The sequence below is a fragment of the Accipiter gentilis genome, chromosome 10 (assembly GCF_929443795.1).
Source record: "Accipiter gentilis chromosome 10, bAccGen1.1, whole genome shotgun sequence".
Lineage (NCBI taxonomy): Eukaryota > Metazoa > Chordata > Aves > Accipitriformes > Accipitridae > Astur > Astur gentilis.
In genome coordinates, this window is record NC_064889.1 from 23,346,340 (window position 1) to 23,362,722 (window position 16,383).

Here is a 16,383-nt window from a genome sequence, read left to right on the forward strand (position 1 = left end):
CATCTAATAAAATGTTAATGAAAATAACCAGAAAGATTTTAAGCTTTTTATTGACTCACTGTAAAACTTCTTTTTTGGATGAGATGGAAAAAAACCAAAACAAACAACTTAACATTGTGAACACTGACTTGCGTATTTTAAAGGAACTACAAACCAAAGCAAACATCCAACATACTGTTTTTTGGTAAATAAAATTTAAACATTACATATTTACAAATCTACAACCATTCATTTAAAAAGTGCTGCTTGCAGACTAACAAAGTACCATTTTTAAATCCCAGTGAGATAATATCCAGACATACCCCTCTCTATTATTACTATTTGCATCTCCCATTTGTTATACCAAGATTTTTACATGCGGGAATTTTCTCTTTCTTGGGGTACAAATCATTTAACTTGCCAGTGGAAGTCTAATTCATCAGGCTGTAACTGTACCAACAGCAAACCTTCTCAAAATGGGAAACAGTTAGCAGTGTCAGAGAAACAGCACAATTTCTATTCACATTTCAGTATTTCATCTCCAATAATTACTCCAGTGGAACCATAAGTAAAGCAAAATATATATTGCACTGCAAATGTAAAACCTGCGTTTAAGGTTTTTGACATAAGCATTATTTAGTACACAAAAGGAGAAGATTCAGTTCATACAAAATTTTAAATTGAAAATATGTCTCATTTTTATTTATCCATCTTTGCAGTATTGGAAAATATACTCAAATTGCTTTTGTAAATAAAGGACAGCGAGATTTGAAAACTGTTTCAACACTGAATTGTATGATGCTTAAGAATTATCCACCTCAGGACCTACGTTTTGAACACCATGACTTAAATGAGGAAAATTTCCCGCTTAAAGCATATCACTATTCCACCTATATTTTATTATAGTATTTCTACAGTGGACTGACTTGCAACAGACTTTATAAAAATTCATTAAGTATACTGATTTCACTTGATGAACTACTACATGATATAGTAATTTAAAAGCACACCCAGTTGAACATCAGCAATGCTTCAGGAGTGCCACTCTGAGGATGCAAGAACACAGTAAGATTGTTTGACTGAAGGATGCATATACAATCCTTTTCATGGTACAGTATATACTCTTCTGATAATACTGGCAGGACTGTTGATATTTGAATGAAGTGGCAAACTTGGTTTTACAAGTCTGAAGACAGTTGAAGTACTTACAACTAAGCTGGGACTGGAATGGAGAAAGTGGGCCACATATTGCAAGTGTTGCATCTATTCCTGTGCCAGCACACACAGTTGCAGTGCTACATGTAAGTGAGAAGTGGTTAGGGACCAGGCTCAGTCACTTCTGCCAGACTCAAATAGGAAGCGTGAAGCTTACTTCATAGCTCCGTACCTCTAACACACCACGCAGCTCTGGAAAAAGCACTTGCCCTCCTTCATGGCTTGAAGGCCCTATAGAACAGTGGCTGCCCCAAGTGGTAAATGACATGGGAAACAGAACTGCAAAGAGCTAGGAACACTACCTTATACACAGCAGAAAGATGTAGGAGTTTATATACACAGCAACTATTGTATGTGACTTTAACTTGGTAAATACAGTGTACCTACTGTACAGAGCAAAGCATACATGCACACTAATAGGTACTTACAATGCACATGTTAAAAATAACCTGGTGTTTTTCAAAATAGTTCAGAAGTATGAAGGGGGTATGTACCTACCCTACAGTGATATACTGTTTGCCATATACCTTGGGTGAGAAAAGTAGTAGCTATATTTCATGCATGAGGAATACTTTACAAGCTTGGTGGTACAAAATAGAAAATCACATATTGTTAAAATAAATTAAACGTGAAAAATGTTGGTAAGTGTAGCATGACTAGCTCTACCTCAGGGTGGGGGGTTACTTTCAAAAAGGTCAGCTACATAATTAGCAGCAAATTAGAGAAGAGGTATTACCCAATGAAAGCTGTATCCAACAAGACTGCATCTTGTAACTATCATCAGCATACACCTGCAGCTCTTCAAATTTTAAATCCTTTCTCCTTAGGGCAGCATCTTCTTACTACTTTACAGAGGTCTGGGAGGAGGTTACATAGAGCTTCATAGCAGCATTAATTCTCATTTAAGCCTCTAAGAGGCTCACTCTATTTCATTTAATGAAGTATATGTGAGCTTTAAAGTTTATCTCCTTTTTGCCTAACTAAATATTGCTGTGTTATCACACTTGCAAACTAAAAGGATTTTAAAAAATACCTGCTGGTAGGCAGACCGAAATATAAAATCTAATGTAACAGCTAAATATTTAGAAGTATTACAACAGCAACAACTAAAAGAAATTAGAAATGGAAAACCATTAAGATTACTTAAAATAAGGCTATTTGTTAAAGCGTGGTTTAATTTGTTTAGGGTGCTTTATAAAATTCAATGTCTGTTTTCCCACCTCCATACAAGACTTCTGATATTTTCTCTGTAGCCTACCTTCTGGTGAGGAGTTGCTATGTGACTGAGAGCACAGAACATTTTTTTAAATCTCTAGAACATGAAAACATGAGTCAAAAGCCATGACTGCACCACAAGGATTGACAAAGTTATTTCTTCACAGGAAAAAAAAAATAAATAAAATTGCTTTGCCTGTGAAACAGAGACCAAACATTCCAACTACATTTAACTATGCACAATATGCCCCAATAAGTTACATTCCCTATATATTCCCTGTAGTAAGTTTGCTGTATGTACTTCAGTTAAAGGCTTTGGATTAGCATTATGTACATGTCATATTTAGTGTGTTTCAAACACGTCCACCAAGACTCTGAACACTGCATGTTTATGAAGAAGTTCTTGCCAGCTGTCATTTGCTTTGTATTACATCTGTAATGAGGTTACATTAACAAATGCCAACAGCTGAGATGGACTGATTCTGTAACATAATCTGTAGGACTCTTCGATATGCTTTCTCTTTACTAGGGAGTGAGGAGTGAAGGGAACAGGAAAGGAAGAGAAGGAGGTTTCTACAGAAGTGTTTTACAGAGACGTCAGTGTGTTCATAGTAGAGTTCTACAGAAGCTTAACATACCTTCCTTCTGATTGCTGTGGTATGTGTGCACGAGAGAAATCCTCTATCTAGAGTACTGTCTAGGTGAAGGTTAACATTTTCTGTTCTGCTTTAAAAACAAATCACTCTTCAAAAAGTAACTGAACAAGTTACTATAAATAGCAGTGTACTGCAAAAAAAATAAGCACTGTATTGCTTATGCAAGTCCATTTAAAATTCACTCCAGTAATTTAAAAAAATTAAAAAAATATCAACTTACTATAAACAATTTAAAATATGTATAATACAACTTTGTATGCTCTTCATAACATCATGAACATTTTATGTAAACAATAGATTTTGAAGAATTTACTTCGCTCACATTAGTTTCAGTGCATTGTTTCTGTCCACCTGTTACTTAATTTTCTTTAAGGGAACTGTAATATGTTGTCTCAAGTTAAAGACCTGATTTTGTTCAGAATCTTCCTTTCTACACACTGATTTGCAGAAAGGACAAGGGACAGGGAAATAATATTTGGCCCATTATTCACTCTGTCCATTCCACAACTGTAGATAGGCCTAATTTTTCCAAGGCCTTCTGCCACAGTACATTTGTACATACATTCTTGAACACTGAAGACTGAGATGTTCCTTGTGACTGAAGTGGTTATTTTACACAGGTATACATCATAGATATCACCTCTTTATCTAGGTATATTTAAAGATATGGTTCTCCAAAAATCTTTCTGCATTCCATCACTCCAGTACTTGGTGGTCTATCACAGTTATGAGTATTCTTCACTTGATTAGCTGTAAGACGATCGTAGGCCATTTTGTACTCTCTGTCAAAAGCATCTGCAGAAATAGAAAAACAGCTTCTATATACTGTGCTCAAAACCCTAACCCAAATACAAAGACAGCTAGTACACTTACCAGCGGAAAATGGCTGTAAAGTCCTTTTTATTCAGCACTTACCATAGAATGGCACACATCTAATCTACAGATTTTTTTTTTTCTTCTTTTTTTGGGAAGCTGAAAACCTAGTTTGCATACATTCGTCACCTATGTTTATTTGAATAATATAAAACTTACCTATATCAATGTTATCTCTTCCTAGGGCAACAAGTGAAAGAAATAGTATTTCTCTGTAAAGGCTCCTTAAATGATAAAAAGAAATGTCAATTTATATACTACAATAATATATCACAAAGCAATCTATATTAAAAATAGATTGAAGCATTTAAAGATAACTTATTTTTAAAAAGTGGCATTTTGAACATAATTCTCGACTGCCACCTCCAAAATGTTGTCATTTGACCTCTGGAGAATGCCCTGGACTCCCCACATATGGATATCACTCGTGGTAGGTCCTTAAGACATCCACTGATATGCTGGATGTTGCACCAAGTGCATGCAGAGTGGAAGCATGCACTTAAGGCACTCAACCAAATTCCACCAAATTTGGCAAACAAGTAAGGAGCTTGCTTTTCTGTATTTCTACATTATCTTGAAAAAGCAGGCAGACAAGCAAATAAACACCTTGTCAATGCTCCAGCTGTTGAAAAGACTGCTATATATTCTATTGTAAATAAGAATCAGTAAATCCAGGCAAGAAATAGAAATTTATAGGAAATAATTTTCACTAATTCCACTGCTAATAGAAAAAAACTTCCTAAATGAGACTTAACCTCTCTTCTCAGCTCCTCTTCTGCTCTCTATTGGAAACTTAAAAAAAACCAACCAAAAAATCCACCCATGCACCCTACGAACAAGTGTAGTTTTTTTTTATTTTTAAAAAAGCCATTAACATATAAATAACATTTAATAACAAAATATACACACCCCCTACTTGACTTCCCATCATTCAGAGGTAAGAAGAAAAAGAGGTGTCTGTAAAAAGGAAAGGGAGAATGTCCTGGTTTCAGCTAGGATAGAGTTAATTGTCTTCCTAGGAGCTGGTATAGTGCTATGTTTTGGGTTCAGTATGAGAAGAATGTTGATAACACACTGATGTTTTCAGCTGTTGCCAAGTAATTAAATGTTTAGACTAAGTCAAGGATTTTTCAGCTTCTCATGCCCACCCAGCAAGCAGGCTGGAGGGGCACAAGAAGTTGGGAGCAGACACAGCCAGGACACCCGACTCAACTGGCTAGAGGGGTATTCCATACCATGTGACATCATGCCCAGTATATAAACCGGGGGGAGTTGGCTGGGGGGCAGCGGGGAGTTTGGGAACTAACTGGGAACTGGTCAGCAGGTGGTGAGCAATTGCATTGTGCATCATTTGTTTTGTATATTCCAACCCTTTTATTCTTATTGTCATTTTATTACTGTTGTTATTATCATTATTAGTTTCTTCCTTTCTGTTCTACCAAACTGTTCTTATCTCAACCCATGAGTTTTATCTCCCCCCCTCGATCCTCTCCCCCATCCCACTAGTTGGGGGGGAGTGAGTGAGCAGCTGTGTGGTGCTTAGTTACTGCCTGGGGTTAAACCACGACAGAGAGAAAAAAGTGAAAAACATTTTAGAAAAAAAACCAAAAAAGGAGAAACTAAGTTTGTGGAAGTTATCACAAACCCAAGAATATTTACCAGACTGATAAATTTGAGAACGCTGCTGAAAACCAGTGCTTTTTTTCTCTAAAAAAAACCACTATGAAAATATAATTCATATTACAATAGCCTTATTGTTGTCCAACTTTGCTCCAGTTAGGCATGTTCATATTCTTACCGCTGTCTTTTAATATGTGGCCATTTGTTCAATCTCTCCAATATTTGACTCATTGGTCCGTAGACATCATTCATCTTAATGCTTTTCACCATACTTCTCAAGAGCTCCTGATTAAAAGAGTCATCATCTTTTTGTAATAAATGGACCATTGGGTACTTCTGGGCTGGAAAACATTAGAAATGCTGTAAGAATAAATATATTCTTTGTACAGCAAGTAGAGAGTAGTTAAAAAAAGGTAGGAAGCTATACAAACTGTGAAAACATTGACAAATATGTAGTGAACAAAGAACAATAAACATCAAATCAAAATAATATCGATGTAAGAAACACAAAAAACACATAGGAGAAAACTCAACAGCTGTAATGGGTCATGAGCTATATTCAGGCATATGATCCAACACTGGCAACAAAATTCTTAGTAAGCACATTCTAAAAATAAGAAAACAAGCTAAGTAGATGAACTATCAATATAAGTTCAGTGTATCACTGAAACTTATTCCCTCTTATTCCTCCCTTCCCAATTAAGAAAAAGCCACTGGAGATACTGGTCAATGATTTGAAACAGATATGCTGGAAAACTAAACTTGTTCAAGCAGTTTACCGCTAAACATACAACCACCCTCCCTCCCTCCCAAAACAAGTTACACAAACTTAGAATAGCAACACCAAACTGAACACTCACTCTCAAACAAAAGAGTGCGATTTTGACCTGCAAAACAAAAAGTAGTATGATCAAAAATCAGTTATGTATCTTGTGTGAACTATCCACAAAGCCATCTTTTTTCAAAACACATTCTTCAGTTGCTCAAAATGAAAACTGTTCTTTAAAACACCACCAAAAAACCACAAGAAACAAAGCTTACTCTGAGCATTCCACAAAATATACAGAGGCTGCCTTGGATCCTGATGCAATTTCATATTGTCCCATAGCATCTGAATAAGAACATATTTACTGTCCTCTGACATACAGTTTCGCGGAATCTGAACAGGAGAATGCATACATAAAGATATTTTATTAAAGTCATGACAGAGGACTTCTGTATTTAAAACATATCTTCACATCTATAAGCCTCATGGTAAAAAGCTTTAATCTTAGAACTGCTGCAAAACCAGAGAAAACTAAATCTGAACAGTATGTTGGTGACGTAGCAAATGAGTATTTTATGTATCTTCCCACAGTTTGAAAATCAGAACTTCCTCTTCCTTCTACTGCTTAACTAGTCGAACTGCAGTAAAACCAACTAGAAACTTATCTTCGTTATAACTGAGAATCATAAATTACAATGTGACTAGTATGAGCTAAACACTTACCCCACACAAGTACTGCTGAGCCCAAGAACTGGAGTTACGCATACTTTCCTTCAGTTGACACATTCTTTACTAATTCAGGACTGAGGCCAGAATATTGTAAGACACATTTCTATGAGTTACTGAATTATCTAATGATTTCCTATATGGGAAAACAAGCACTTCTCATATGACAGTATTTCCTAACTGATTCCATACCTTGGAGTTTTTATTACAGTGCTCAGAAGAAAGTATTAATCCTGGTAAGTTGCTGGGCAAGTCCAAGCGTCTGAAATACCACACCAAATTCCAGAACACAATAGGATGATGATCTACAAAGTCTGCCACTGTTATTGCATGATCCCCTTCATTTTCAAGTAAGCTTTCAAGCTCTTTCCATACCACTAGAGGACTGAGATAAGGAACTGTTATAGGATCAGGACTAGGTAAGCGCCATTCTAGGCCCAAGGAATCCTATGGTAAAAAAGAAAAAATGCCATTAGTCAGAACGTAACTATCTTTACAAAGTCTTATGAATGCTTTTGTTCTGTATGAGACCCACCAACATCTAAAAGCTACAAACTAATATTAGTTTAAATAATAAAACCTAGTATTTCTCATAATTCGGTATGGTTAATTCTATTCCCCTAATTAATGCTGTTTTTTCTCTAATCTATTGCACACTTTAAAAAAATTACATTTAAGGTAGAAAAACTACACACTGTTGGTCCTTGCAAAGTAGCAGGCAGGCTACCAGTAGGAATGATATGGCTGATCTTCTGGTTTTCCTTCTCATCTTCTTCCAGTGGACCAAAAGTACTGATACTCCTTGCTACAGGGTGACTTGTACATTCTGACCCAGAGGTATTTTGCCGTCTTCCTGAGGGGATCTGGATACTTCTGGCACACATATTGTCATGCTGCTTTGATTTGCTGGAGGGGGGGTGAGGGGAGGGGAAAAAAAAGGTTAAGAATCTCAGCTTTTTGTTTTCCTCCGAGTGCTCAAATATATTCACAGAGAGAAATAAACTGGAAATAATTGACCTGACACCTCAAATTTTACCTTGTTAGCCACCACACTCATTTATGTTACACTGCAAGTTTTATTTCCCCTTGCACTGATAATGAACACAAACATCCTAGAAAGAGTTCATAAAATTTGCAGAATTACAGATGCTTACTTGAATTTTTATATTAGGGATGAAATAGTAAACACCATGCTGAAAAAGCATGATATGGCCAACTTGGAGATATAGGAGAAGCACCAAGGAGATTCTCTCTCAAATTGATTTCTCCTCTTCAGAGAGTATCTTATTAAATTTATTTCTGTTGGTAAGGAATACATGCATATCCACAGAGAACCTGAGCAATTTCCATGCAGAGAATGCAGGTTTACCTGTTTGAATTTATATCTTCTTGAACAGACATTAGAGATGTAGCAAGGCCAACAGTAGCTGCAGTGTTACAGGACTTCCCACTCTGATTTGAAAAAAGTGATGGGAACTGCATGTTTTCTGTAGAAGGGCTGGACTTCAGAAAATAACTGCAGGGAAAGCAAAAGCTTAGTATTATCTAAAAATAAAATAAATAAAAGCAAACAAAAACCACTTCACAATTATGAGCATTCAAAATTGAGGAAAATTCAAATAACGTTATTACCGTCCAGGTCGCCGAAGATCTCTGATTTCTATGCTTAAAAAAGGCAGAAATAAATTGCCACAAAATGGACACGTGGTGTTGAGATTTGAATCATCTGCTGTCCACCCTGCCATGATTTCTTCATCATGAACCAAACAGTCACAAGTTCGACATCGTGAACAGCTTGAGATGAGGACCTGCATACAGCAGATAATAAAACTTCACTGTAACACATTCTCAAAACCACTACTCTTTTAGAAAGCAGTTAAAACTATAGCCAAAATCTTTGCCCTTAGAAGAATACTACTCACCACTTGCACACAAGTTCAGTCACATATCTGCTCCCAGGCTTTAGGTTGGAACATTTGGGTATAAACTTACATATTTCAGAACTATTAAATCTTAAATCCAAACTGCATTAACAGACAGCTGAGACGATAAATGGCTGGAATGAGCATTGTCTGAAAAATTCATTAAATGCAGGCCTTTGTTCTATTGTAGCAAGTAGACTGGGATCTGGAACTATGCTCGTGAAATAAATATACTTTAGCTAAGTGGGTTACATGATCCTTTTATGGCTTCCCACAGTGAAACCAGCCAGTTATTCAATAATATTTTTATTGACAATAACATCATTTGTAAGCTGTTTGCAAACATAACCATATAGGAATATTTATGCACCTATATAAATTATTCTTAGAATTTAAACACTCTTCTGTAGTAACTGCCAGTATAATAGAAATGAGGGGGAAAAAAAGATGAAAATGACCAGTCACTAATCCAAACCCACTGAAACAAAAAAAAAAAAAAAAAAAAAAAAAGAAAAAAGAGCCACCCAAACGCAGCGTAATACTGAAAAGCAAAATGATCTTACTAGAAGCTACAACAAGAAACTGCTAGTCATATATTCTGTATTTTTAAACGTATAGTGCTATTTAAAGACTTGATATTTTCACTTTAAGGAAAATTAGCTGCACAGTTCAGACACCTGAATTCAATGGCATCCAATTCTCAAACTTTTGAAAACTGCAGCTTTAAAGACCAAAAGATGTGACTACAATAAAGACATTTATAGAGCAGGATTTGAAAGGAAACCTACTCTGTCACAGAAATATTTATCTGTTTTTCACTGGATTAGTTTTAAGCTGTGAACTTTAACAAAGATTCGGACAGCATTTATATTTAAAGACATATGCTTTTAGCGTATCAATTAAAATCAATAAATCATCTTGTACCTCCATAGCGTAGTTCTGAAACACACTGGTACTACTTGTACTGCAAGAAGATACCAACTCTGATTTGTCAGGTAAAGGGAACTTTGAGAGAGAACCTGTTAACAGAAGAAACCCAAAGTATTAGTTATCAAAATATGCATTTTTAGTAAATTATTTTTCTGGTCAAACAACACTACAGTTATAAAATATGTGACAGAAGATGCAACAAATCAGATATACTCAACATAAAGAAACATGAAGCTGGACTGTGAGTCTGCCATCTGCCAAGCACCAACAATGGCAAAAATAAAATCTACCAACATAGAATTTCCGTATGTTCAGCTTTCTTCTTTTACAACAGTTGGTAGTTTGTTCGACGGGTGCACTCCACCCCCCCTTAACCAAACTAGCAGTCGTTTGGTACAGGCTCCAAAGGAGGTAAAGGCCTGAGCCGTAGCTGGGCCAAGAACTCCTCTAGGAAACCCACAAAGGAGCAGAGCAACACAGTGAGAACAAAGAAAGTTGTGGGTACAAGGAGTCTCGTGCATACCTCTGCCGTTGTGTGCAATTTGACTACGAGCCGACCACTTTATCCCATAAATATGACAGCCTAAGCGAGCCTTCTTTGAGCTCTCCCTGCTAGGCAGTGTGGCTGCATGGCAGTGATCTCCCCTTGAGCTGGAACACCTCTCAAGGTTGCTCCTTGAAGCAACGAGATCCTTTACCAATGACAGATCGCTGGATGAGTCCAATTTGAGTTCTCCCTCAATGGCAACTAGACTGCACTCCAGGCAACTCTCACTGAAGCAGGGATGCCTCTCAATTTTAAGAAGTATTAGTCGTTTAGCTTAAATAAGTAAGTTTTAAAATAGAATTAATCACTTAGAGTTATAATGTTGTGTGATTTAGTATGCTGTTTGCTTAGGCTTTACTTACTTCGCATGAGCAGCTAGATTTGCTGAATTTGTACTGAACATGTACCTACTTAGTCAAAACAGGGGCCTCCAAAGCCAGCGTATATCAGAAAATAAGGAGGTTTCAAGGCTACAACCATCAACAGCAGCTGCAACTCGACAAGATAACAGCCTGTCTGGAGACAGTGAAGGAATCCAATAAGGGGTCAGAAGATCTCAGACCAGAATCACTATTGGACCAAAGGGCGCATGGAAGGCGCGTGAAGAGAGTGTGAAGAGCGCGTGAGGGGCGGGTGAATAGTCTGTAAGGGTATAATTGCCCAGGGATTTCTTTGTTCGGGTCGGTCCCTCCCCAGAGGCACCCAGCTTGAGCGGATCCTGCTGCTGTACCACTCCATTAAACTCTTTATATGATTCAATGCCTGAGACTCTGTTTCGGGAAATCCAGAGTTCGAACTTTGAAGCAAACTAGCACTGGATGCCTGGACAGAAGGTAAGTGATTAACAGCATGCTAAACTTTGAATTCCTAACTAAGAGATCTAAAGGATTGATTGTGCACATATAATTCCATTAGCCATAAACCGTTGACCAAGTCTGGGACTAAGTCTGGATCCAGCCGCACCTAGACTCCTCTCCGAGAAGGAGTTTAGAAAGCAAGGGGGTCCACTCTGAACCTCGTGACTCAACGGGAGGGTCTCCCTTACTTTTTTGCATCTCCTGTCTCCGTGTAAATCATTCTAAATCAACTCCAACTTGATTTTCTTTTGTATGTCTCTTCTATACAGTAAGTAATAGAGTGAACCTTGCCATCAAACTCTGGTAAGTGGCACTTTTACAAATTCCTGTTAAAATCACTTTTGCCAATACCTTTGATGGTGATTTTAAATGATCTAAAAACACTCCTAAATCAGGATCCCTGACAAATTGGCATAGTCAGCAGTATGGCAAGTAGTGTTACTAATTATTTACAGAGGCATGGAATAAATCCGGCTCCCAGATTCTCAGAAGAATGGGCTCGTGATAATTGGCATGATTGGAAAGCTGTGGAAGAACAGCTAAAGGTGGCCGGGGGCCATATAAAGGATGGAAAAGGAAAAGAAATTATTTGTAAGATGTTAGGTACCTGCCTAGGAGCCGCTTGTCAGGACAGGAAAAACCTAAACAGAGAAAAACAAGATCTGAGAGGGGAAATCAGAGACAGAAAGGCAGCTGAGTTATTACTGTCCTTGAAAATTGAGCGGCTGCAGAAACAGTTACAGGAACAAAAGGAAAAAAAACAAAAATTGAAAGAAAAGGTTCAGATGATGCTTATGCAGAGTCCTCATCCCCCTGACATTTTACAGATTAGGAAGTTAATTGCATCCACTGCAAAACAGGATGGAAATATATGGGGTGACCATGATCATAGCAAACAAGGGAAGAACGATTCTGTGTTTCCCTCAAATCCCTCTGAATATGAAACCAGACCCATCATTAACATAAAACAGTCTCAAGAATCTCGGAGCGGTGTTCCGCGATGTACTGTGCGAGCTACTGCCTGGGATCCGTTACAACTGGCAAATATACGAGAAAAATTCAGCAGAAAGCCAGGTGAAACTGAAACTGAGTATTTGTGGCGAGTCTGCATAACTGGTGGTGACCAAATAAAACTGAGTGGAAATGAAGCAAATGGCTTTTGGGGTCCCAGAGTTTTCTTAAACTTAGGACCCAACCCAGCAAATGGATCCCACTCTATCACCAGCCGAGTAGCTTATTGGGCTGGAGGAACAGATGCTACGGAGCGAGGTGAACCCTCCATAATCCCCATAAGATCTCTTAACGAGCTCTCTACAGCCATTACAAAAGCTGCCTGCATACAAGCCATGCATAAAAGAGAATCCAATGATATCCCAATAACTGCCACAATTGATTATGTAATGTTAAAACCACTACTTAGAGGAGCCCCAGCAGTTCTTAAACCCTACTTAATTGCAAAACGGAATAAAATTAAAAGAGACACAGAATGCAAGAAGGGATTAGGTAACCATGACCCCTGCATCCAACTCCCTACCTGGGCAGAATTAATGTACAGCATTATAAACCGTGCCCGTGAAATGGGGTGGGATGATCTGTTAGCTGGAAAATCAGACCCAAGACCCCGAACAGGAGATCAAGTGAGACCAATAAAACAAACACCCTCCCAGGGAACAGGAACTAGACCAAGGGACAATATGCCTAAAGATCCAAAAGCAGAGCCTCGGGACTGGAGACATGAACTGTGGAAGAAAGCATTGGCACTAGGCATTCCCACACCTCTGATTCAGAGGCAGCCTGCTGGCATTATCCTGAGTCTGATTGAAGCATTCCAGAAACAAGGTAACGGTGAAAGGAAGGAGCATATTACAACTTCTCCAGTGCCAGTCCCTAGAAAGGGAGACAACACCTTAAGGAGGGATTGCAGGTCACGAGGCCAAAAAATGAGCAATGCCAGGACAGCGACTGGGCCTGCCTGTCCAGCAAGTGGAATCTTATCAATGGATAAATAGCAATGGCCCATATATTCTGATTCCAGTTGGTCCTCGATGACAATTGGTGAAATTGCTAATAGATATGGGAACACAAATTTCAATATTAACACAACAGGATGCTGAGAAGCTGCGTGTGCAACCTGGACAGCAAATAGTTAAAATTTCCAGAATGAACAGAGCAAGTGTTGTGTGCTCAACCGTGAAAATTAATTTATGGCTCCCAGGCAAGAAGTGCGTGCGGTCTATTCGCTTTGCAGTTAAAGATCACAATGAAAATATCTTGTGTTTCGACGTTTTGAATGGCTGAACCTGGTGACTGCCAGATGGCAGCGTGTGGTCCTTCAGTTCAAATGGCAACCCTAAACCTGATAAAAATCGGGAGGCTGTAGTGCTTGTACTCTGTGCAGCCCCTGCACTCCCCGATTCAAAGATTACCAATGTACCACACTAACTGGCAGGGCAACCCGTCATGGTGAATTTACCACAAATTAGAACTGTACCTATGACTAACTAAACCTTGTGGCCTGCTTGCCTGGGAAGCTACAGATAACAGTAGTGCAAAACAGAGTTAGCGCATGGTAGATTTTTCCTTCTTTCTAACGGGGTAACCTGTCCGGAAAACCCCACCGAGACCAGCCTATTTACCATTTTGTCTTGCAGCCTCCTCCAAGATGAAAGTAAGATACATCACCCTACTGCTGTTGAAGATTTCAGTAACATGTACTTATGGAGAACATAATTGGTGGGAAACTCTTCTTGGATGGTCACCAACAGCAACGGGAACTTTGAATTTAATGCTTCAACCAGTTGTGATTTTGTTAGCTCTAACAATATTATGCTTATTAATTATAATCATTTTATATGTAAGGGTTTGGTACATAACTAAGCGAATACTCCCTGTTCATCATAAGGAATACCCCAATGATTTAATTAATAGTAATATTTAATACTAAAAGCCATTAGATTACTGTGGAGCAGCAAGTGTGCCCACATAGTATATAAATAACATTAATTTCGCAGTTAAACCAAACAGTTTATCTAATAATTGGACTCTTACCACTGATCTGCAAAACGCCACATATTTATGACATAGAGGCAAGAGGTAACCGTACTACCACTCTATGAGTTGATAAGTGGATTGACTGTAGTCATGGGGTGGAGTGTGACGGGTGCACTCCACCCCCCCTTAACCAAACTAGCAGTCGTTTGGTACAGGCTCCAAAGGAGGTAAAGGCCTGAGCCGTAGCTGGGCCAAGAACTCCTCTAGGAAACCCACAAAGGAGCAGAGCAACACAGTGAGAACAAAGAAAGTTGTGGGTACAAGGAGTCTCGTGCATACCTCTGCCGTTGTGTGCAATTTGACTACGAGCCGACCACTTTATCCCATAAATATGACAGCCTAAGCGAGCCTTCTTTGAGCTCTCCCTGCTAGGCAGTGTGGCTGCATGGCAGTGATCTCCCCTTGAGCTGGAACACCTCTCAAGGTTGCTCCTTGAAGCAACGAGATCCTTTACCAATGACAGATCGCTGGATGAGTCCAATTTGAGTTCTCCCTCAATGGCAACTAGACTGCACTCCAGGCAACTCTCACTGAAGCAGGGATGCCTCTCAATTTTAAGAAGTATTAGTCGTTTAGCTTAAATAAGTAAGTTTTAAAATAGAATTAATCACTTAGAGTTATAATGTTGTGTGATTTAGTATGCTGTTTGCTTAGGCTTTACTTACTTCGCATGAGCAGCTAGATTTGCTGAATTTGTACTGAACATGTACCTACTTAGTCAAAACAGGGGCCTCCAAAGCCAGCGTATATCAGAAAATAAGGAGGTTTCAAGGCTACAACCATCAACAGCAGCTGCAACTCGACAAGATAACAGCCTGTCTGGAGACAGTGAAGGAATCCAATAAGGGGTCAGAAGATCTCAGACCAGAATCACTATTGGACCAAAGGGCGCATGGAAGGCGCGTGAAGAGAGTGTGAAGAGCGCGTGAGGGGCGGGTGAATAGTCTGTAAGGGTATAATTGCCCAGGGATTTCTTTGTTCGGGTCGGTCCCTCCCCAGAGGCACCCAGCTTGAGCGGATCCTGCTGCTGTACCACTCCATTAAACTCTTTATATGATTCAATGCCTGAGACTCTGTTTCGGGAAATCCAGAGTTCGAACTTTGAAGCAAACTAGCACTGGATGCCTGGACAGAAGGTAAGTGATTAACGGCATGCTAAACTTTGAATTCCTAACTAAGAGATCTAAAGGATTGATTGTGCACATATAATTCCATTAGCCATAAACCGTTGACCAAGTCTGGGACTAAGTCTGGATCCAGCCGCACCTAGACTCCTCTCCGAGAAGGAGTTTAGAAAGCAAGGGGGTCCACTCTGAACCTCGTGACTCAACGGGAGGGTCTCCCTTACTTTTTTGCATCTCCTGTCTCCGTGTAAATCATTCTAAATCAACTCCAACTTGATTTTCTTTTGTATGTCTCTTCTATACAGTAAGTAATAGAGTGAACCTTGCCATCAAACTCTGGTAAGCGGCACTTTTACAAATTCCTGTTAAAATCACTTTTGCCAATACCTTTGATGGTGATTTTAAATGATCTAAAACACTCCTAAATCAGGATCCCTGACAGGTTGGAAACAAATTTTAAGGATTAAGTAATTCATACCCACACTTTCTGACTGTGCAAAAACTGGGGAAGGATAAGAGGTGCTGCTTGTGACTGCAGATGTCCCTGACCCTTCTCTTTGCCACACTAAACAAGCCAGGCTCCCCGAGCCTCAGGGTGGCCCAATCCCCTGGCCATGATGGCAGTCTCCACTGCCCCTCTCCAGTTCCTCCACATCCCACAAACTGGGAAGCCAAAGCTGGGCATGCTCTTCTAGGTGCTAAGTGGAGGGATCTAAGTAGACAGATCTTCCTTTCAACCTGGTTCTGCTTAGGACAGTATGTACTCTCCATAAGGACAGTAGCACAGAGATTGATGACAGTCACTACCAACTATCCAGCGCAGATTAGGGGGGAAAAAAAAAAAGTCTGTCTCAATCATCTTCAACACTGGCTTATAGAAAATTATAACAATTTTCCAAAAA

General features: G+C 39.0%; 1 protein-coding gene across 11 annotated transcripts in view; it reads right to left on the bottom strand.

Annotated features, from left to right (window-relative positions):
• Positions 1-32: 32 nt before the first annotated feature.
• DENND4A (DENN domain containing 4A) overlaps positions 33-16,383 on the bottom strand; it is a 71,932-nt gene continuing 55,581 nt past the window's right edge. For 4 of the 11 annotated variants that reach the window (XM_049813220.1, XM_049813218.1, XM_049813219.1 and 1 more), the window contains 11 exons: positions 9,897-9,991; positions 8,683-8,858; positions 8,420-8,566; positions 7,722-7,956; positions 7,243-7,497; positions 6,600-6,717; positions 6,419-6,445; positions 5,737-5,899; positions 4,848-4,895; positions 4,098-4,162; positions 33-3,860 (listed from right to left, as the gene is read on the bottom strand). In XM_049813220.1, coding sequence (XP_049669177.1) covers positions 3,724-3,860; positions 4,098-4,162; positions 4,848-4,895; positions 5,737-5,899; positions 6,419-6,445; positions 6,600-6,717; positions 7,243-7,497; positions 7,722-7,956; positions 8,420-8,566; positions 8,683-8,858; positions 9,897-9,991 — 1,466 coding nt within the window. In that variant the 3' untranslated portion in view covers positions 33-3,723. Of the gene's footprint in view, positions 3,861-4,097; positions 4,163-4,847; positions 4,896-5,736; positions 5,900-6,418; positions 6,446-6,599; positions 6,718-7,242; positions 7,498-7,721; positions 7,957-8,419; positions 8,567-8,682; positions 8,859-9,896; positions 9,992-16,383 lie in introns of those variants that run through there. The other 7 variants (XM_049813221.1, XM_049813224.1, XM_049813222.1 and 4 more) reach the window with 7 other exon arrangements.